The sequence below is a fragment of the Balaenoptera musculus genome, chromosome 1 (assembly GCF_009873245.2).
Source record: "Balaenoptera musculus isolate JJ_BM4_2016_0621 chromosome 1, mBalMus1.pri.v3, whole genome shotgun sequence".
Lineage (NCBI taxonomy): Eukaryota > Metazoa > Chordata > Mammalia > Artiodactyla > Balaenopteridae > Balaenoptera > Balaenoptera musculus.
In genome coordinates this window covers 153736093-153758746 of record NC_045785.1, presented here as the reverse complement: position 1 = coordinate 153758746, position 22654 = coordinate 153736093, and the positions used below count along the sequence as shown (strand labels likewise).

General features: G+C 38.6%; 1 protein-coding gene and 1 pseudogene across 6 annotated transcripts in view; both read right to left on the bottom strand.

Annotated features, from left to right (window-relative positions):
* Positions 1 to 12173: 12173 nt before the first annotated feature.
* Positions 12174 to 22654, bottom strand: part of C4BPA (complement component 4 binding protein alpha) — a 56999-nt gene continuing 46518 nt past the window's right edge. For all 6 annotated transcript variants that reach the window (XM_036847682.1, XM_036847641.1, XM_036847652.1 and 3 more), the window contains 4 exons: positions 21875 to 22063; positions 14320 to 14493; positions 13141 to 13316; positions 12174 to 12594 (listed from right to left, as the gene is read on the bottom strand). In XM_036847682.1, the coding sequence (XP_036703577.1) occupies positions 12427 to 12594; positions 13141 to 13316; positions 14320 to 14493; positions 21875 to 22063 (707 nt within the window). In that variant the 3' untranslated portion in view covers positions 12174 to 12426. The remainder of the gene's footprint in view (positions 12595 to 13140; positions 13317 to 14319; positions 14494 to 21874; positions 22064 to 22654) is intronic.
* LOC118892782 lies at positions 19173 to 21465 on the bottom strand (annotated as a pseudogene).

Genomic DNA, 22654 nt, shown 5'->3' with positions numbered 1-22654 from the left:
ACCCATGAGGGACAATTGGAAGGATGGTTCAAATGACCTACCCAAAAAAGGACACAGGGTTCATTGGACAAAAATGTAAAGCTGGAGGCTAGGAAAGCTGGGTCTATGATTTCTTCCTGTCCTGGGGTCTGGATCTTATTTGCTGAAAAATATGAAAGCATTGAAACCTGCTACTTCTAACTCAGAATGTGCCAAAGATGAAGAACTAGCTCTTATAATTGAGTTTAAAAAACGCATAAATAATACCCATATTAAATCCAATCTCAGCAGCAGTGATTGAGATAGTAAATTTTAAGTGGGCCACAATTTTAGAGAGTAATAAAAAAGAAGTTTCTTAAATGTATGTCACTAGCTCACTCAAACTTGGGTACCTCTGGACACAGGTTTTGTTTAGCAAGTAATATGATGGGATGCAAAAACTCAGGTGCAGTGAATGATGGCAATTCCTAAGCCAAAGCTCTGGTTTCGGACCCAGAGATATGTTGAAAATCTTTTTTTTTTTTTTAACCGTGAGACATGCAGGATCTTAGTTTCCCAACCAGGGACTGAACCCGTGCCCCCTGCACATTGGGAGCGCAGTCTTAACCACTGGACCACCAGGGAAGTCCCTTGAAAATCTATTTTTGAGCATTTTATGATGTGCAGGAAAAGATATCAAAAGAGGATAAGACATTTAGAGATGAGAAATACTAAATACAAATTATAAATAGTTACTGTGAATTATTCTCTCCATGCATTCTTTTTATAACAATAATATTAATAATTATAATGACAGTTACTAAGCATGGCTATGTGTTAAATTATATGTATCAATACAACACTGATCTGTTAACTCTGAGACGAGTACTATCATTCTCTCCATTTTATCAAAAATAAAATTGAGGGACAAAGAGTTTAAGTAACTGTAAATGGTCATATAACTTTTAAGTGGCATAGCCAGGATATAAACCTAGATTTTGGAAATTTATCTATGAAAATTGGGTATGTGCACTCTACAACCGGCATGTGCCCCAGAAGACATGTACAGAAATATTCATAGTTGTGTAGTAGCCAAAGAACTGAAAACATAAATTCTATCCTTATTAAAATGATAAGTAAACTGCAGTATGCTTACACAACAGAACGATATATAACAATGAGAATGAATGAACTACAGTTATAACACATCATGAATAAATCTCAGGAATATAAGCAAAAGAAATCGGACACAATATAATACACGTTGCATGATCCCATTTATAAAAAGGAATAACAAATCAACATTAAGCTAGTGATTAAGAATGCACACTTATTTTGTAAAACTATAAACAACAGAAAGGAAGTGACCACTACACATCAAAAGAGCGGTGATGTTTAAAAAAAAGTGATAGGGCAGTGATGGGGTAAGGCATGAGGAAATCGGTTTTGTAAGAGAAAGTTGTGACAGACAGAACTGGAGTCTTTCTGAAGTAAATTAGAGATATATTTTGGAGGTGGATGGAAATTGAATAGGTAAGAAATACTATGATATTGAACCAGAGTCTCCTACATGCTGAGTCATAAACATATCTATCTATACAGTATTAGTTTCCAAACACTCTTGAAAGATTTGGATTCAGAAGTGAGACGATTAAAACCAAACGCATAGGTATATCAGTTGTAGTCTAAGACCAACTTTGTTGCTGGCAATTAAAGCATGATACAAATGTTATCATTAAATATTTGTATCCTCAAATATTAACCATATCAAAGGTGTTCTGACTGTAAGTGCCCTGTTGCTGGAGTCGGATCCTCTCAGGGCTTTGTAATTTCAACACGAGGGTACTTATGCATTTGCTGACGAGATCTCCAATATTTTCTTCTTTATAACAAAACTTCAGAAGTAAGGGTAAGAATCCCCAGTCTGTTCCATCTGATACTCACTCTGTCCCTTTGTCATTTTGTTCACGATCTACTTTCCTGACACTTCCTCTTCCATGGATCTAACTGTAGGCAATTGAAGATTGCTTTTATCTACTGATTTTCTGTTTTTCAATAAGTCCCTTGGGAGCATTCTAAATGTCCATGAAGAGTCACATACTTTTGTGGTATAAAGCTTTTAAGCACAGTATCAAAGGTGAAAACAAAGGGAAAAATGTTTAACTCAGGTATAATTTTTACACCACTCATATATCAAACATTATTAAGTAAATAGAAAAGATAATAAAAATATACTAAAATAATTAAAACATATGTAACAAAGTAAGATTTAATGCCATAAATAGAAAAGACTTCTTTACAAATCATTCCAAAAATAGAACTAGCAAATAACATCATGAGAAAAGAACAAGTAAATCAAAAAAGAAGACATTTCATAAGTTAGGTTAACCTATGAACAGTTCATACGTTCGGTTCCCTGGGAAACAGACTCTGAGATGGAGGCTGCACACAGGTGGGTCACTGAGGAGTCCTTTCAGGAACAAGGCCCATAAAGGAGTGAGAGGGGCAGGATTGGGTGGAGGGAAGAGTTGAACTGGGAAGCAGTGGCATCAGAAGTTTCAGCAGATCTCCAGGGTACTCAAAAGCTGGATGGCCCTTTGAAAATGTCCAAGATTGGGTCAAGGGGAGTGGGCCTTTGAACCACTGTATCAACCTGTGAATGATTATGGGACGCCCTCAAGGAGAGATTGCAAATTTGGTTCAGGCAGTTCCCCAAAAATGCCTTGTGGTGGTTAAAAATCCAGACTCTCAGGCCCCATCCCCTACAAATACATCTGGTAAGTCTTCAAGGATCTGAATTATTACTGAAATGCCCCCAGTGATTCTCATATGCAACAAGTTGGGGAACCACTAGTCTAACAGAGATGCTATTTATTCATTTCTCTATATATTCCATGGTCCATCTTTGCTTCAAAATAGAGCTTTAGTAGCTATGTGTCTGGATAGACGCACAGTAACTTAACTCCTTGCAAAAACATCAATCTCAGCTTATGTTTTAATAGATCAACTCAGTTCTTATAAAAGGCTATATATTTGGCTATTGGAAGAATAGCTTTGAAATTGGTGATGGTGTTGTCCATGACGTTATTCATGGTTTCTTATAAAATAACTCATGAGATAAATTTTAATTTTCTATTTTAATATTATCTATTTTAGTAAGAGCAAATAAGGTCCTCTGTGAGAAATATTTTTAGTTTTATCCACCAACAGGAAATACATAACCATTGTATTTCCCATTTTTTCCTTGGTGGAAAATAAACAAAATTTAGATTATAAACCTAAATTTTAATAAATTTGCTGCTACTCTTCCAGCATTTCCTTCTTTATAGATTTAACTCTAAGCAATCGTTGAGTGATTTTGACTTCACATTTTTATTTTAGCAACTTTAAGTTATTCATGCTCTGCTATTTATCAATGTATTGCCTTTAGCTCCAAATTCACCATTTATTACACACAACTCTGTGATCATGAACAGAATTCCTTTGAACATTTCTGCTTTGCAGTGAGCATGATGCTAAGTTTTCTCAGTAGAGGGTGCTAGAGGAACATTGTGGAAAGAAGGTACGCTCCTGCTGTTTCCTGCTGCTTCACAGTGGGTTAGCACTGTGAATGTAAGGATACCCATTAGCACTCTGCCCCAGCCCTGTGCCCAGAATGCAGAATCCCATGGTAATTTTGCAGCCCTGAACTGGCCTGGCCACCACCTTCCTGTGGTTCTCCTGACAGCGGTGCTATTCCAGGCCTCTTGCCACACTGGCACTCTCTCTGCATGCCTGCACACCTGGCCACCAGCTGCCATGTGCCTGGCACCCCATCTCTGTCTTGTAGGCTTGCCACTGGATTCCCTATCACTCTGCACACCTATGCTCCTGGCTACCATCGGCAGTCACTTCACTAACACAGAATGCTCTAGTGCCCCTGGGCCAGCTTCAGGCCCACGTGCATACTCACCAGCTGCAGCTCACTTATGCCCTGCCTGCATTCCCAAGCGTGGTTTCTGTAGACCAGCTCTGGTCCAGGCAACTTGCTGAACTTCCCCGGCATCTAGTAGGTTGCAATTATACCTTTTCCAATGAGATCTAAACCCAAGCATTGGAAAAGGCCCCCCTTTGAAGTTTGTCCTTTCTTGAGTACCTTCCCACAGCCCTAGGGAACCATACAGAGTTTTCTTATAGCCTATAGCTTCTCTTTTATCACAATTTAATAATTCTTTATATTTAACTTCCCCTGTTTAAATCATTGTGTGGTTTCTCTCTCCTGATTAGACCCAGATTGATACATGTGCATTCTGGTATACCTTAAAAATGGATGTAATTTAAAACTTGCAATACTCAAGCTTCTATCAGGTATTGAGCTAGATGACATCTAAAGGTTCTAAGAAAAAATACTTTTTGGAAATAAAATTTTTTAAATTACATAAATTCATGTAGAGTATTTAAATATATTTTGAATATAAGAGAACTCATCATATCTTTAAATCTGCAAATCAGCTCATTATCAGTATCAGAAAATTGGTTATTTGCCTAAAATTGGTGACAAAAGGACTAAGAAGAATAACTCCTGGATTCAGAGGAATTTTAGAAAATAATATCCCCCTTTTTTTGGCTCCCATAAATACAAAATGGCAGTACAATCAATAGAGTCTCCCCTTAGTTAAAATTTTTCATGGCAGAGCCTCTGGTTTACCAATTTCCTTCTCCCCAGGGTTATTAAACCTAGAATAGAAATAATCCACTTAGTTGTAATTCATTTTCCTGTGGTCAGAGAATATTTGGCAGCTGAGGCTTTGTAGTTGACTTTCTTAGACTGAACTAAACTTTAGCACCAAATTAACATTTCATACCACTGTATACACTTTTTACTCACAGCATAATTATTCAGCACCACTGTGAGCAAACCTCTGAGGGAAATGCAAAGATGAACTAATCATAGTGGAAGGGAAAACATTTCATTAAAACAAAGAGGCAAATGCAAATCCTCTGCATTTTAGGAAAGGGAGCAACTATTTCAGGAAAAATGAAAGTTCTCTCAATGTTGATAGTGCAAAAGTAATGTGATGGAGATAGGCTGAGGGGTAGAGGGAGAAAACAGAATTCAAAGAGAATATAGAAGCAATAATCTTCTCATCTTGCATGGTAGAAGTTCAAGTTATAAATAAGCAAGCAGGAGACCAGAAGCTCTTTCTCTGGAGAAACTAGACAGCAGCAGAGAAGGCACTAATAAACACTAATATTGGGGGATTCCCCACTCTGTCAGGAAACAGGACAGCCAAAAGCTCAGTGGCTCAAATCAGACAGAAATTTGTCTTTCACGAAAGAGGAGGCATAAGGGCATTTAGGATGGTCAGCAGTTCTGCCCACATGATTAACCAAGGACCAGGTCCCTTCCTCCTTGTTGCTTCAGCATCCCACGGGATGCTACCCTCCTCAGCATGGCGGAAGTTGGTTCACCAGCACTCTGTCAGCATTTCAGCCCTCACCATGGGGAAAAAGGAAGCAGAGTGCAAGCAGCTTCTTAACCCCACCCCCTTCCCAGTTTTATTGAGATATAATTGACATACAGCACTATGAGAGTTTAAGGTGTACAGCATAATGATTTGATTTACATTTATCATGAAATGATTATCACAATAAGTTTAGTGAACATCCATCATCTCATATAGATACAAAATTAAAGAAATAGAAAAATTTTTTTCTTGTGATAAAACCCCTTAAGGTTTACTCTCTTAACAACTTTCATATGTAACATACAGCAGTGTTAATTATATTTATCATGTTGTACATTACATCCCTAACACTTATTTATCTTATTACTGGAAGTGTGTACCTCTTGACTGCCTTCATCCAATTCCCCCTTCCACCTCAATCTGATCTCTTTTTCTATCAGTTTGTTTGTTTTTGAAGTATAATTGACCTATAACACTATGGTAGCTCCTGTTGCACAACATAGTGATTCAATATTTCTATACATTTCAAAATGCACCATGATAAATATAGTTACAATATGTCATTATACAAAAATATTACACAGTTACTGACTGTATTCCTTACACTGTACATTTCATACAGGTGGCTCATTTATTCTGCAACTGGAAGTTTGTACCTCTTAATCTACCTCACCTATTTATTTCCTTCCCCCACTGCTCTCCTCTCTAGTAACCACCTATTTGTTCTCTGTATCTATAACTCTGTCAAGCAGCTTCTTTTTTAAGTAAGTGACCAGGAAGTCACACCCATTGGAAAGTTGCTCCAAGGTAGGCTCTAGTGAAGAGAGGCGATGTGTCCTGCTGATATTTAAAATGGTGGAAGTGGTTCTGCTTCTTAAAATCAAAAGGGGGTTAATATAGAAAAACAATTAGCAGTCTCTGTTATGACAATTTAATTTAAAATGCCTCACCTGTCCCATCAGACTGCAAGTAAGCCTACAGTCAGCAAAATTTGTTCATATACACAGAATTTTAAATGAGATTATTCAGGCCTCACTCTTCAAAAAGAACTGACCAGTGATCATTAAAAAAGGTTTGCAGGGAGCAAAATAACACTAGCTATTACAAATAGCTCCATGGAGTCAAGAATGAATCTAGGTAGAAGGAACAGGATATTATTTTTTTTAAAAGAAAAAGAAAAGAATAGAAATCATTCGGAAAACATTAAATATTCTTAAAAGAAATTGAAAAATTCAACAAAAGTGTTGGAATATAAAGCCAAGGGAATCTCCCAGGAAGTGTGTGAAGGGCTGGGGGTAAGAATGAAGACAGAAAACATAGCAAAAGTAGACAATCAACCAATCAACAAGGAGATCCAATATCAGACTAATTGGACTTCAGTAAGAGAAAACAGTGAAGAAATATTATTGAAGAAATTACATAAGAAAATTTCTCAGACCAGGAGAACATGAGTTTACAGTCTGAAAGCACTCATCAAAAACCGGCAAAATGAATGAAGAGATAAAATATAGCAAAGTGCATCAACATGATATTTTAGAACGTCACGGGTGACGAGTGTATCTTTTAAACTTCCAGAGTAGGGGGGAGAAAATCAGGTCAGAAGTCAGGATGTCCTCTGACTTCTCAATAGCTGTACTGGAAGTAATAAGACAGTGGAGAAATCCCTTTAAAATGAGAGGGAAAATTATTTTTAACCTAGCCTTCTACACACAGCCAAACTATCAATCAAGTGTGAAAATGAAGACAGTTTCAAACATGCCAAGACCCAAATTTTTACTTCCTATGCATCATTTCTCGGGCAGTTCCCAAAGGATGGGCTTTAGTAAAATGAAAATTCAAGAAAGAGGAAAACATGGATCCAAGAACCAGAGAAAGTAACAAAAGTGAGCCTGCAGGTGTGAGAGCATCCACCATGTGCTGAAGTGTGTAGCAGATCTTTAGTGAAATTTTATGTGTAATTGTTATGTATTTAATCCACCATGGGAACAGAGAACACCTGTTTAGTGTTGCACTTTAGACCAATGTCTGTTTTATTAATACAGCTGTGACACAAATTCTCCTTTACCTTTTAAAAATGTTATGGCTTTAAATTATGATTTATTTTAATAGTGGAATAAATACATGAATGAAGAAATCTCAAAAAGAAAAAAAATTATTTTTTTTTATCAAGCATCCTGTCCATGTCACTAGGGCCCTACCACTTCAGCACAGTCTGGACAACTTCCAGATGCCAGTTCAGCTTCCTTTTGCCTACGCTTTTCCAGAACTCTTTAAAGCCACTCTGATTTTCGCTTAGCAGGAAAAATGGAGGTAAGTAACACCTCCCAGAAGCAGCTCTCAATTAACAACTGATGGAAGTTAGTATCACTACCCCAGCTCCCTCACCTTTGGGTGATTACCCTGAGGTGTGAGTTGAACATCTTTACCAGTTTCCCCTGGTGTTAGGCTCCTGTCATCTTAACTGGCTTGATAACATACCTTTATTGGCTGTCTTTCCTTCCCTGTCTCACTGCCCTACTCATCTCCTGGTGTTTCCTGCATCTTCCAAACAAACTACTTACACTTTAATTCTTGTTTCAGGGTCTGCTCCTGGTGGAACCTAAACTAAGGCCAAGTGGGAGAGTGGAGGGCTCTGAGAGGAGGGTCTATTGGGACTAGAAGGGAGTTGATAAGCACCTGATGTCTCTGAACATTGGAACAATCTTGGTAGACTGAAAAATCTCTTGGAGCATTTAGGAGGAATTGGAAATAGAAATATAGAAAACTAAGCAAGCAAGCAGACAACTTCACTAAAAAGCGCACTATCAACACAGGATAGAACAAAAGAAAGTTGTAAAGAGAGGAACATGCTCACAGAACACTACTTGATTTAGTTCAGTCACAACGTGTAACTGAAATTGTGCAATAACTACACGAGAAGAAGGAAGAAATGCAGATGATTAAATTAGAAGATGATTGAAACTTTGTTTGTATTCAATAGACAAATGGACAATTCATTAAAAAGTAGAAAAAACAAGTTAGGTAAAAATATGGTGATAAATACCAGGAAAAAAAAATGTTACAAGAAGTGACAGTGTTTCTCTGAGACTAGGGAAAAGGGATTGTGTGCGTCCAGTTAGTGCACTAATTTGTTAAGTGTACTTAGGTTTTAAATTAATTTTAAAGATAAATAAGATTGATAAGTCAAGAAATAGTTTCACTTGTAATGTGGTTTACAATTTATAATTTTTATATAATGTATAATTTTATATAATTTATAACTTTAAATTTATAATTTTATATAAAAATTAAAACTTTAAGTGTGAAATTTAAATTTAAAATGAAAAAAGAAAAGAAAAATGTAATGGAGTTGCACTGTTTACACCCACCTTTATTGTTTCAATATTTGCTGGGCTTCCCTGGTGGCGCAGTGGTTGAGAAGCTGCCTGCCAATGCAGGGGACACGGGTTCGAGCCCTGGTCTGGGAAGATCCCACATGCTGCGGAGCAACTGGGCCCGTGAGTCACAACTACTGAGCCTGCGCGTCTGGAGCTTGTGCTCCGCAACAAGAGAGGCCGCGACAGTGAGAGGCCCGTGCACCACGATGAAGAGTGGCCCCCGCTCGCCACAGCTAGAGAAAGCCCTTGCACAGAAACGAAGACCCAACACAGCCAAAAAACAAACAAATAAATAATTAATTAATTTTAAAAAATTTGTTTATGCGTACACGCATTTATTTTAGATATTTTGAGAGGCATTTAAATAAAAGAATAAAGTAAAGAATGGAGAAATAATTCATATCAGTGTGAATTATAGTCTCTGTACTGATCCTTTATACTCACAGAGAATGGCAAGGAAGGAAACATGAAGGATTGACATTTAAAAGCCTCAACTATTTCTGCTTTACAACTAAAGAATGAAGCTTGAGGTAGAATTCTTTATCTGAGCACATAAATAATACCAAAATATAAGCATACTTAGCTATTCAATTCTAATCCACTAATAAAATGATGTGGAAGTAAGAATCAGATAGTAGAAATCTTAATTTCATTTATGAAAATGAGAAAAATTATTCTTTCCCAACATATCCCAATATCCAAACCAATTTCTCTGTATCAGTAAAACAATCTTAAGCACAGCTACAAAAATCTACCAAGGACTTCTATGTATATAATACATTTAAAAACATCAACTATCTTTATCTAATAATCAGTGAACTCATTAGTGAGTATAATTGCAAGCAGTGTTCAATGATACTATATAGTATGAAATAGAAATTACGTTTTTATTCAATTGTAGAGAAGATACATACTATAGTAAAAAAAATAATGTGATATAAATAATAAATGATATAAATTATAATGAAGTAGGAAATTAATTCAATCAGCACATAACAAAATAAAATAAATAAGCAAAGACATGGTTTTCAAATTATTACAGTACTTAATGAATGAAGGCTTTTCTGAGTGAAGTTTGCTGGCAAAGGAGGGAGATGGGAGCGTATAATCACTCCTGCTGGTGAGAGAAGATGAGTGAGAAGTAGTAAAAGCCAGTGAGTGAAACAATTGCCAGATATTTATCCACATCTAATCCCAAGGAACTGGCCAGCGTCTTCTCCTCCAGTCCTTGCTGATGCTGGAAGTAGAGAGAACCATTGCAGGAAGACACAGACATAAACAGAATGGACATCTGTTTGGGTTTCCTTTGCTTACAATTATACAGCTCCTGCTAACATGAGACTATGCTGGCAATTCAGTTTTTTTAAAAAATAAATACATCTGCCCTACTCCTTCCTCATAAGGCAATGGCAATTATTTTTCCATATGTTCTAAACTTTAAATTTTTGATATAAAAGATCCAGGTCCCTTTTCTTCCTCTCACACAAACCCTCAATGAGCACCAAATTGAACAAGTTCCTCTCTTGCAGATTCTTCTAAAAAAGCTTTCCTAAGCCTTCTCAGCTCACTCACATTCCTAACAGGATATTCCACTTTCTTAGATCATATTTTTGATGATGAATGTGAAGATAATTATAATACACAAGGCATTTGGACAATGAGAGCAGATGATGATGCAATCCTATTCACAAAATGTATGAAGAACCCCTGAGGCTCATACTACATCCTCACATCCCAAACCAAAAAAGGAGGCATAATATTTGTTACAGGGGATTGGTGAATTTTAACTGTTTTGTAGGCAGTGTGAGCAAATATTTGATTTGTGAGAATTCATATAACAAGAAATACCAGAATTGGAAAAGAGCCCAATGGAGGATGAAGAACTAAACTGCTCACTGTGAAAAAATGAAGGTAATTGTGTTAAGGGCTACAAAATCCAACTGTTGCAGGAGTCTAATAAAGGCAAATGAGAGATTTGAGTAGGGAAAAAAACATAGACTGGAACAACATGTCCGCAGAGAAAAAGCAACTGGAGAAGATATCATCTATGCTCTCCCCACATCCCTGCTCTGGGGGTTACCACAAGCGTCCCCACAGAGCCATTGGCTACCCGTGTGTCTCTGCCTTGATGTCTCATTGCCGGCCCCACCGGCCCGCAGTGGGGTCAGATGTGATTGGGTGCCAGTGCTGCTAGAGCAAGTCTTTACCAATGAGAGGAGGGTACTGGTGAATAAATACCCCGGCTCATCCTCCTTAGAAAGACAACTCGGAGTTGTGTTCCCCATGCTCCCAGAAGGCAGTCAGCATGATTAAGCTTCTGCTTGCAACAGCAATGACCTCTTGAGGCTGTCCTCACTTCCCCATCTTACTACCCCACTCAATCACAGTGCTTTCTGGGGCACCTCCCAAGGAAAGTAGTTCCCCACTTGTCTCAGGAGAAACCCAAAATAAACATCAACCAAAAGAAATTCTGAGTAAAAGGACCAGACAAATGGCTTTTAAGACCATGGTATGGCAACTCACTTAGCAGTATTTCTATATGAAGATGAATGAACATATTATACATAGAGTGAAATACAGTATTGGAATTAAAAAATAGTGAATAAAAAAAAAAGACCATGGACAGATATCTTCTATATTAAGTAGGTTACTATAGCAATTCAAACCTATCTAAAGTTTAGTGAAAGCTTGCTACACACCCTTGTCTCATTGGAGTATGTTTGGGGGAATTAAAATAAAGAGGTCACTGTTCCCCCATAGAGTTCTGTGTACAAAGGAAATAGAACAACCAAAGGAACTGAGATATGAATGAGAGAGAGATTTTAGAGGATGCAAGTGTTGGAGGAAGTCTCCGAAAACCCCAAGACATAAGTGTGATTAATATGGGGTTTCTCCTCATGTGGGGGGTAGTTGCTTGAGCCATTTTACTTTCTATTAAGGAAAATGAGGACCATATCAGAACAAGGACTTGGGAGCACAAAGGTGGCTGTCGGGTGGGCTTCCACTCATCAGGCTTTCAGAGTTTGTTCCTGAGGATGGAATCAGGAGATCAGACACAGACATGAATCCCCTTCTTACAAGCCAAAAGCCAAAAGGGAGCATTAGTGAGGCAGAGGCCAAGTGCATGGGAGTTTAGAAAAGGGCGTGACTGCTTCAAATGGGGGACAACGGACAAGGCTTTTGGGGTGTGTTGATGTTTAATCTAAATACTGAACACCTGAGTGACTTGTACATGTGGAACTGTGGAGTAAAGGCAATCCAGGGAAATGTATTGGTGTGAACCCACGTTCATATGTCCAAGGTCCCTACCGTAAAATAAATGTATCAACTTTATGTATGGGTTTTTTCATAGACCTCATTTCACAGAGTCCTAATGACCATGAAGACAAAATACTGTTGGATATGTAAATTTTTTAATTGATAAAATGTGTACTCTGTGTCCAGAAAAACAAAAATATGAATCAGAAAATGATCAATAATTCTACAGTCTCAAAGCACTAAATATTAACCAATTATCCTTTCTAGATAATTATTAGCACAATTGATGGTGTAAAAGAGATGGTAAAGGTGATTAACTGAAGTGATCCATATTGGATTTAAGGCAGCAAGGCACATTTTCCTCCCCTTCATGGGAAACATTACAGTCAACACTCCTGAGTGGCTTGCTTCGCCTTATCGTTCTGAAGCTCCAGTTGTTGAATCTCCAGGTACAGCTTATACACCTCCAGGGCCAATCTCACCTCCTCTGGGTTTGGGAGACACTGCATGAGTTTCTTGCCTTTGACCACTTGCTCACAGCCTTCAGGGTACTCCTAAAAGAGAAATATGTGATGCGTGTGCTTAAAAGGCTTCTCTCCCAATTGTTAGGGGACATAGTTCATGCTGATAAAGGCAGGACTACAGATTCAGGACCAAGACCCACCTAGAACTGGTGGATGAGCAGGAAAACCAGAAAACACCTTGGACCCCACCATCGTCTTCCTAAGAGGAATATAACTCTTTTCTGAGATGGCTTCGCAGAAAGCCTCTGTGGGAACAGAGACTATTTCTGCTGACCATCCAGAAATGGGACAACAGTATACCATATCCCCTAGAAAAGTAAAGTTAAGGAGTCAGTACCCCGAGGTCTCTGAGACCCTCCACTCCAAAGGGGCTCAGTTTTCCCTGTTCTCAAGTGAGAGCAGGAAAACTTGCCACTCCTTTCTGACCAGAGGGCTTCAAGGCAAAATTGAGAGTTCCTTTGTATGAATGAATCTTGACAAGTCAGATGTCACCTTTGCTGGCAGGACAGTGCTTTGAGGGAGACAGCCATTTTAGGGTTTGATAGATTGTAAACTGCCTTGAATTGTGCCACTTACCCACTCACACTTGGGCACCTCCGGGTACCACGTTCTGTCTTCTGAACAAGTGATACTTTGGGAACCAACCAAACCATAGCCAGAGTCACACTGGACAGTGACATTTTCAGGTTCAACATATCCATCCTTATCCACAGATAACCTTCCATGTTCTATCTCTGGTTTCAGACACAAAGCTGAAATGGAAACATAATTTTAAGCAATCTGTAGATCTAAGAAAAAGATATGACTCTACGGTACTAAGAATGAACTATATTTAAGTGATGCTAGTTGTTTTACCTTATCTTTCATCTTGAGAATAAAAATAATTTTCATTAACATATTTATTGAGCATTGGCTACGTATTAGACTTTGGGCTAGTACTTTATGTGATTACCTTATTTAAGTCTCACTATTTTATCTAGGAGAAAGTGAGATACAGAAAAGTTAAGTAACTTGCCCAAGGACATAACAATTTTAAACAACATGACAGAATATAAAAAGGGCATGTGACCCCAAATCCTCATCTATTAAGTCAACTATCTCTCATATCTTGATCCCTGTAAGATGCTGGATACAAGATTTTCCCTCTCGCCTATTATCCTCCCATGTGCAATGGAGACAATGGTGGCAAGTAATCCTTGCGGTTGTTGATGACAAAGTGATACTAAACCTGTGTGCATGTAACAATCAGACCCCATCTTTACCCCTCTTGTCGCCACACAGCTGGCACACTAGGAGTACCCCACCCACAACATGCCTATGTCCTGAGCTGGTGGTGCCCTGCACTGGCTCTGATGGAAATACCTGTGACCTCACCACGATGCTTGCAATTATCCCATGGGAGTCGACATTCATGCTAGACCAACTTTCCATGACAGTTTTGCTATGGGTCACAACTACACTCAGATAAGATGTACCACCTGTAGAATATTTCTGGAAGCATACAAGAAATGAAGAATAGGGGCTGCCTCACAAAGGCTGAATTTTGCACCTGGGAGAAAGAAGTAGGGGAGATTAATGTTTCTGTTGTGCCTTCTGTACTTTTTGCTTTGGGTACCATCAGAATATAGTAAGTATTTAAAATAAATCAAATTGAATCAAATATTTTTTTGCTGCCTCTGACAGAGAAGAAACTGTGCTCTCAAGCCTTTCAGGACAATTCGCCCCCCACAAAGCTGAAGAGGGAGCTGGAGTTACCTTTACATTGAGGGGCTGCAGGTGACCAGCCTGAAGAAGTGCAGGAGAGTTTGTTCTTTCCAACCAGGGTGTACCCTTCATCACATTCGTATATAGCATCACCAGTTTTTAATCCAAGGAATGAACTGATTAGTTCATGATGTCCATGGGCAATGACAGGGGGAGAATCGCAATCTTGATGTGAGACATAAAAGTGAAAGAGGGTCAGCATGTCGGATGCTTATATTACACTTCCCAGAATCTGTGTGGTTTGTAGGAGGCTTCCTTCTGTCATTCTATGTTCTCTGCCCATCTGCTCACTTAGCCAAACCCAGGATCTATGCTGCCCTTCTGTAGGCCTGAGGCTGGGGAACCTTAGAAAGGCTCCAATGGAATGACAAGCACTTAAGATTTGTTTCATTTTATTGACAATTCACTAAACTTGACACTATTTAGGAGCCATTTTGGCATGAAGGCTGAATTCGGCCCAAAGTCTCATTGTACTAGTGGTACACTCCACTGATTTCAGGCTAAATGCAGAGATGTACATCTGGGAGAGACTGTAAAGATGTGAAATAAATCCACAATCTCTGACTCATTGCTCCCATTCAAACCTGTCCATCCAACCCCCCAAGAATATACTTACTGTCTTCTAAAATATCTATGAGAAAAGAGCTCATAGAAAGAATTAAAAAGATGGCTTGCAGGTTGGAATAATAGACGTGGCATGGTGCTGAGTACCTCTCTGAAAGGGAATGCTGTCAGGATCCACAAACAGTGCATGAGAAACTTAAATAAAACAGGCCATCAGGAAAGTCAGGTAAAATATTAAACTGATGGGCTATAGTATCTACAAGTACTATCCTCAGATGTCTCCTTGAGGCATAGAAAACATGTTGCTGACAATGAGATTCAAATGCTGGAGTTGCCATGGCACGTGGTGGAAGGAGAGATGAAGTGACTCAGAAAAGAGAGCATGCTGGAGTGGAAGCACCTCACGCATGCTGGAAACCTCACCAAATGATTATGTTGCCTGGGAAAGCCTGGAGGATACATGTACCAAGGTCAGAAGGAATATCCTAACAAGACGAGCACCCATATCAAAGGCCAGAGCTGATGATGGGAAGAACATTAAAGAACAAGTTTCACTCTTAGCAATCGCAGTCTGAGAGGTGCTTATATGCTTCAGAAGCTAAGTAAGTGTAATCATCATAATGAGTGGCAAGTTAGAGAGACAACCAGAGGTGCCTGAGAGTTAGGAATATGGTTAATAGAACATGGCATTCATAAGGGTGAAAATAAATGAGCAGCCAACCAGTTACTACGCAATTTGTACCATCAAAAGAAATTAAGGATGGATGATCAGGAGGCTGATGGCATTTGGTCCAACAAAAAGTTACAATCCCTCGTTCAGTTTCTGGACCTGTGCCAGTTGTCAGGTCTGGAGATCATCGACTAAAGAAAAAAGACAGTTTCCAGGAGTAAAGATACTACAGCACCTTGGGAAGAATACACAGGAATGAGTGCCCCAGTCTTCTAAGAGGACCTATGTCTATTTACATAGGTAACTGTGCACAGGTGAGAGGTGCACAATAATCCAAAGATTATTGGACATAGAGCTTGAGTTGACGTGGACACCTGGAAACATCATGGCCCTGCTATTAGACCACTTGGTGGCCATTTCCATTACCTTTGAAGGTATAAACAGGATAGACAAAATGGGTCATTGGTACAACCTCCACATTGGTCCTTGGCCTATGGGGTTAGAGCTGTCCTATCCAAGAGGGCCAAGTAGAAGCCATTGATACTACCTATACCCTCCCCCTGGAGGCAAAGGAGGTAAGTTTTGTAAAATATCATGTACTGAGGGGTAGGGGAGAAGGAGAAATTTGTGCCACTCTTAAAGAACTAAAGATGCAGGAGGGGTCATCATATCCCCATGTACTTCACCAGTCTGTCTACTACAAAAATTAGGATTCTGGAGAATTACAGTCAACTACTGAAAACCCAACAGCATTTTAGCCCCTGTTGCATGCATCCACTGTACCAGATGTGGAATCTTTGCTAGAGCAGATTCGTGTGTCTTTGGATAAACGAGGCCACTGATTTAGCAGAGGCCTTCTTTTCCATCCCTATCAGAAAAGAGGATCACAAACAGTTTGCATACACATGGAAGGTTCAAGATCATATATCTGCATTTTAAGACCTTGGCTATGATAACTCACCTGTCCCTGTCATAATAGAGTCTGAAGATATCATGACCATGTGGACATCCACAGAATACCACACTGATACAGAACATCAATGGCATCACGTTAATTCTACTGAATAAGCAAAAAGTAGATGGCATGATGATGTTCCAGAGTATGGAAAGTAGAGAAGGAAGAAAGGAAGTAAGCTGAGAAAGGCAGGTTCACTAGATGTGGGCAGGTTTTACACTGTAGATGAAGGCATATGGACCAGAAGGAAGAGAAGAAAAAAGAATAAATACCAAGAAATAAAAGGTAATAACTGAACTGTCTAGCTTATCTTTTAGATGTGGGCTATTTTCATTGATTCAGAAAAAAGAAGGAAACCAGGAAGTTCAAAAGAATGGGAACAAGCAGTGGGGGAAAAAGAGAAAGTTGGACTGAGGGGGCAGTATTTTTTAACAAATTTATCCACTCTAAAAATCATTCAGGGTATATGAACTTTTTTACCTAATGTGGGGGTTTTTTTGTTTGTTTTGTTTCATTTTTCCAACTGAATGAGGCTGTAGTAAAGGACTTTCACTGCAAGTTCATTTGTTGCATTCAAATTATACAAACAATGTTAAGGGTTAAAAAGTACAACACATAAAAAACATCAGCATCAAACAAAACACCAGCTTTACACATTTCTTAAATTCTAAATTTACATTATAAAAGCAAATTATGAAAAAGGCATGGTAGGGAATAAACAATGGCATACTTCCTCTTTCTCAATAGAAGTCACAACAGTTACTCATATTTATCACCCTGTGAAGTTCATTGTTCTAATTTCCATTATCCAAGGAGGGAGTCTGTCCTTAAGGATACCCAAAACCCTATGATGCTGTGGTATTAGCAGCATCCTTGATACTGGCACAAAAGCCAAGCAGTTTGTTCTATGTTCAATTTGTTGATCCATAAACAGCACAATAATAGGGTCATTTCACTATTACCAGGTTTCCTGGGAGGGTGCCCACATGCTTCAACCAGTGGGTTCCAAGATCAATATACTCACAGCTGATCAGGGTATAGGAACTTCTAGGTAAAAAGGCGGAATAAGAGATTCTAGCATTGGAGCCTTTCTGCAGTTCACACACACTTCAGATGAACTAAGAGTAGATTTCCAAGAGAAGAAATCAAACTTAAATTTGATAATTTCATCTGCTTCTAGATTGTTCTTCTTTAGTACTGCTCCAACTCTTAACCTCCAAAAAGCTATGGGAAGAATGACACTCATCTGTAAGATCTGATTTTCTATCCTTTCATTCATTTAGCAGATAGAGACTGAAACCTACTGGGCTTTTCACCCCTCCCTGTCTTTAAGAAGTCAGCAATTGGCTTTAGTGAGAATATGTCAAGAGCTATAGAATTTGTGCCAGCTTTATTTAACATTCCCCTTTTTAAAATTGTGGATTCAGATCTGACTATACGACTGCACAGTTATAAGTATTTTTTTCTTCTGCATGAAACTGAGCAGGACCCTGTAGGGTTCCTGGGTACAGAAGCCTTTCTGTCCCCCGCTTCTTGTAGGGAACAGACCTTCAATCTCCATGACCTTCCCTGAGTTCCAAAGGGCAGATTCGAACAGCTGCTAATCTGGGAAGGGAAGGGATGCAAAGACAAGGGAGGGACAGCCAAGAAACAATAGTGCAGCCTTCTGCAGGGTCCTGGTCTGTCTCAAGGAATACACATAACAATGTCCTTAAGCTCTTTAAGATGTCAGCATTCTTAATACCAGAGAAAGACCACCTGAGGCTACATTAAAGGAACCAGAGAAACTCTCAAGATTACCTGAGACCAGATTAGAGGAGTGGAGGCCCTGCACACACCCTAATTTTATCAGCAACCCCACCCTTGAACCATTACTATAAAACTCCTCATCTAATCCTCCTGGGTTGGGACACACAATTTTGAGAGGTACGAGTCTGCTGTGTCCCCCTTTGCCTGGCAGAGCCATAAAGTTATTCTTTTCTCCAAGATTCTATTTGGCACCAATACACAGAGGCCGAGCTTTTGGCATCATGCAGAGTTATAAGTCCTTCCACTAGAATGGTGTAGATATGAAATACAAATTGCAAAAAGGGAAATTATTCTATTTTCATTAGAAATTTAACCATAGTCCTATTTCTATCACAGAATGATTTTCATGAACCATAAAACTGGTCTATAAGAAGCTATTTCTGGTCTTTTTGCTTTACCAATTGATAAAACTTTCACAAAATTTTAATCAGTAGCAAACCATATAACAAGCTTGTGTTTTTAACATGAAGCTGTGACTTTAATTATTTTTTGAGAATTCTACTTTGTGAAAGTCTGTACAAAAGAACAAGGAGAGAAAAGTATAAGAAAACAGACTCTTTTTCTGCTTAAATTCACAAATGGCAGATTTACAGTGGGTTGGAATAGAAACAGCAGGCTTTACAAAAACTCTAGAGTTTTAGATTGAGATCACAGTGTTCTTCCACAATCCATTCATCAGTGCCAAAAAATCTGAGCTGAAGAAACTGCTGGGCTGACCCAGTGTGGCATTTTTAATGATTATTAAGCTATCAGTAAAGGCTAAGAGCATTCATACTTCATAAAATTCTTGAATGAGATCTCTCATTCTCTGTGGTTCTCTCTGCTCCAGATAGCATGATGTCATCTCTGAAGTTGTTCCTGAAGATAAAAAGATGACAGATGGCCAGGGCTAGAACATGAGCCACAGTGGGATGTTAAGAGAATATATTGTTATACAGAGTAAGGCAGAGGCTCTCTGTTTCTGCTGGGCATCAGAAACACCTGTGCACCTTTCTAAGCATTCAAGGGCTTGGACCTCTCTCCCTGCATCCAAAGGTGATGCTCCAGTGTGTCTGCAGTGTGTCTTGGCAAAGCTTAATTTGTCTTGAGATATATGCCAGAGAGAACGAATTTTTGGCATCAGGTTTCTGCGAGGCACTTTCACATCCTGTTTTTTGCATAGCTGGAGAAGAGATGACTAATCAGTGGTGCATTTTGCAAGATCACTACCTTAAGAATTACTTCTTTAGCCACTCTGGATGAAGACTGCCCAGAAATAGGCATGCGAAAACTGTTAGTTCCTTTCATGACTAAAGTTAGGATTTTAAATGAACTCTTGCTTTTCACACTTTGCTTCTCTTATGTAGTAAAGCCAAGATGTCCTTTTTGACTTACTTTTGTAGTTAGTTTGATTGAATGGTCTTCTGGTTTTAGTGCTGCTAGCCTCTTGTTTTAAAGATAAAGGGATTGGTACATTCTTAAAAAACAAACAAAGAGAAGACCTATTGAAACCTTACATCTTGGCAACTTCTGATAAAAAGATAAACCTGATTTTAATTTACCACTGTTTCTTACCAAACTGTTAAGCTTTTGTTTATGAAAAAGGATCACAATTCCTTTCCCTAGTTACTAACCAGGTTGTTTCAAATTCCTAAAAGGGAAGTCCAAGATACCATGCTGTAGAATTTCTTATGAGTTAGCTTCTGCAGTGCTTTCATGCAAATGAGCCAGGATAACCCCAACATTCCTCTCTTCACTCCCAGAGCTATATAGTTATGGTTTTCAGTATATTCTTGGACAAGATCTGGTATCAAATAGCAAATGCTCTGGTACCAAGCAGTGAAGGGCTGGCCAGATCTTGTTGTTCTGATGCTTCCACATCACATGGGATTCATCAATGAATTTCTGAGCATCTTTTCCAGCCCAAGTAATATATATGAGCTTGTAGTCTCCTGCAACTTTGGTGATATCCTCACTTTTCCACAGATTGGGAACACCAAAGGACTCCAATAAATCTGCCCCACATAGCAACTTTACCTTGGGCACAACATTTGTTTCTGGCTCTAAGGATTTTTTTTTTTTTTTACTAAAACCTTGTCTTGGTTCAGTCCACTTCCTCTTCCATCCAGGCCTTTCCAGCATAGGTGAGTCCTGCTGTTGATCACAGCTACTTAACTGTCTACCCAATCCTTCTGAAGACTTTTCCATGTATCAACTTTCACCCATTTTGAGTTCTTAGTGGCAAGTTCTGCCATAACTCAGTGATGGGCAGAGATGAGTCTTTTCTTCTTATATGTATCACCAATAGAAGAAATTATGCCTTTGACAATTCTAATTTTCCTCTTCCATTCATGCAGTCCTTGGCCAGCTCAAACAACCCGAGGTGCATGTTGATCATAGGATTAAAAAACCACAAGCAAGGAGAACCACTTCTGTCTTCTCTGAATTTTCCATGCTAAGAATTTGAAGTTGTTGACCTAAAAGGAAAGCTCTGACGCCTCCCTTGTTTTTATAAAGGAAATTCTGCAAATCTGAAGTGTTTTGCAAGGTAGGCTATTGAAACCATTCCAACTTGTGTGTCAACAGTCTTCTCTAAGTTGGGCTGTAGCAGTGGTTTCACATCCAAACTGTAACTCTGTTCCCAAAGCTAGAGGCAAATTTACTGAGGTTTTTTCATTTCACAGAGAGACTGAAAGAATGAAAACTTTCTGCTCCACACTTGAATATGACCTTGCCTTGGGGACTGTTGTATTTGACGCTCACAGACTCAACCATCTTGGAACCCCTATGCTTGACACAAAAAAGCATCCTGGGCTGATTCCCCTAGAGACCAGTTTCTCAGGGGCTCCAGGTGAGGGCTTACCATGTCCTCAGGGCCAACCAGCCCATGTCTCTTTTACCTAATTTGAAACCTTCCCTTAATAATCTCCATCATTTTGAATGTTCATACCAGCATTATTTACAGTAGCCAAGATATGGAAGCAACCTAAGTGTCAATCAACAGATGAATGGAAAAAGATGTGTGTCTATATCTATGTTCTATCTATCTATCTATATATGAATATTACTCAGGCATAAAAAAGAATGAGGTTTTGCCATTTGCAACAACCTGGATAGACCTGGAGAGTAGTATGCTTAGTGAAATAAGTCAAACAGAGAAAGACAAATACTCTATGTTATCACTTATATGTGGAATCTAAAAAATAAAATGAATGAATATAACAGAACAAACAGATTCACAAATATAGAGAACAAACTAGTGGTTATCAGTGGGGGGAAGGAAGCTAAGAGGGGCAAGATAGGGGTAGGGGATTAAAAGGTACAAACTACTATGTATAAAATAAATAAGCTACAAGGATATACAGTACAAAACAGGGAATATAGCCAATTTTTATAAGTGGAACGTAACCTTCCAACATTGTGAATCACTATGCTGTATGCCTGAAACTTATATAATAAGTTTATATAATAACTTATATAATATCAACTACACTTTAATTAAAAAATAACAATCTCCATCATTTTGATATGAAAAACTTCTAAAATAACATGCTTCCATAAGCTCTTACCTGGGTAACATTCTGGTGTTTTGGGACTCCACGTGCCATCTCCTGTGCATCTAGCATGAGATGTATATTTCTTATTACATGTATATGAAACCTCATCTCCATAGAAATAGGTACAGCTATTGTCAATGCCGCTTTTTCTCAGTTGAGTGATTCTGCCATTGCTCAGTTCTGGTATTGGGCAACAAACCTCTAAAAAAATATAAAAGAAGGCTAATGGTTAGTAAAATCACCATGAGGAGGCTCCTATGGCTAAAAGTTTAATTTCTACCTTTAGAAGATCTCACCACTGAAGAGAGATTGGGAAAGCAGAGGCACTTTGAGTCTGCTCTCCCTGGCCCTGATTTGCTAAAGTACTCCACCTCATTTGTTTACAATTCAGTAGTTTCCAATACTTTGTTATTTAAGTGGTGGCAATAATTTTTATTAAATATATTTTAATTCAGTGATATTGTTAAAATCTTTCATTCTATTTCCCCAAAATGAGTCTGAACGACTGCAATTGAACTTTAAGTCCTAATATGAAATGACTAATCTTTCAATAAGTGGATTACCATTTTTCATTATTTGTACATTTCACATATTTTTCAAATTGCAATCTACAGAATAAAGTTCCCTGTATTCTGGGCCTCAGTGTCTTTACCTCTAAAATGGCAAGAGTCTGATAGATGTGTAGAAAAATGCATGTTGTCAATTCCATTGAGGCCCATAAAATTGCATCCATATATCTTTCAGCCCCTCACTTACTCTCAAGTGAGACTAGAGAAAGTCTCCTTTCTATCC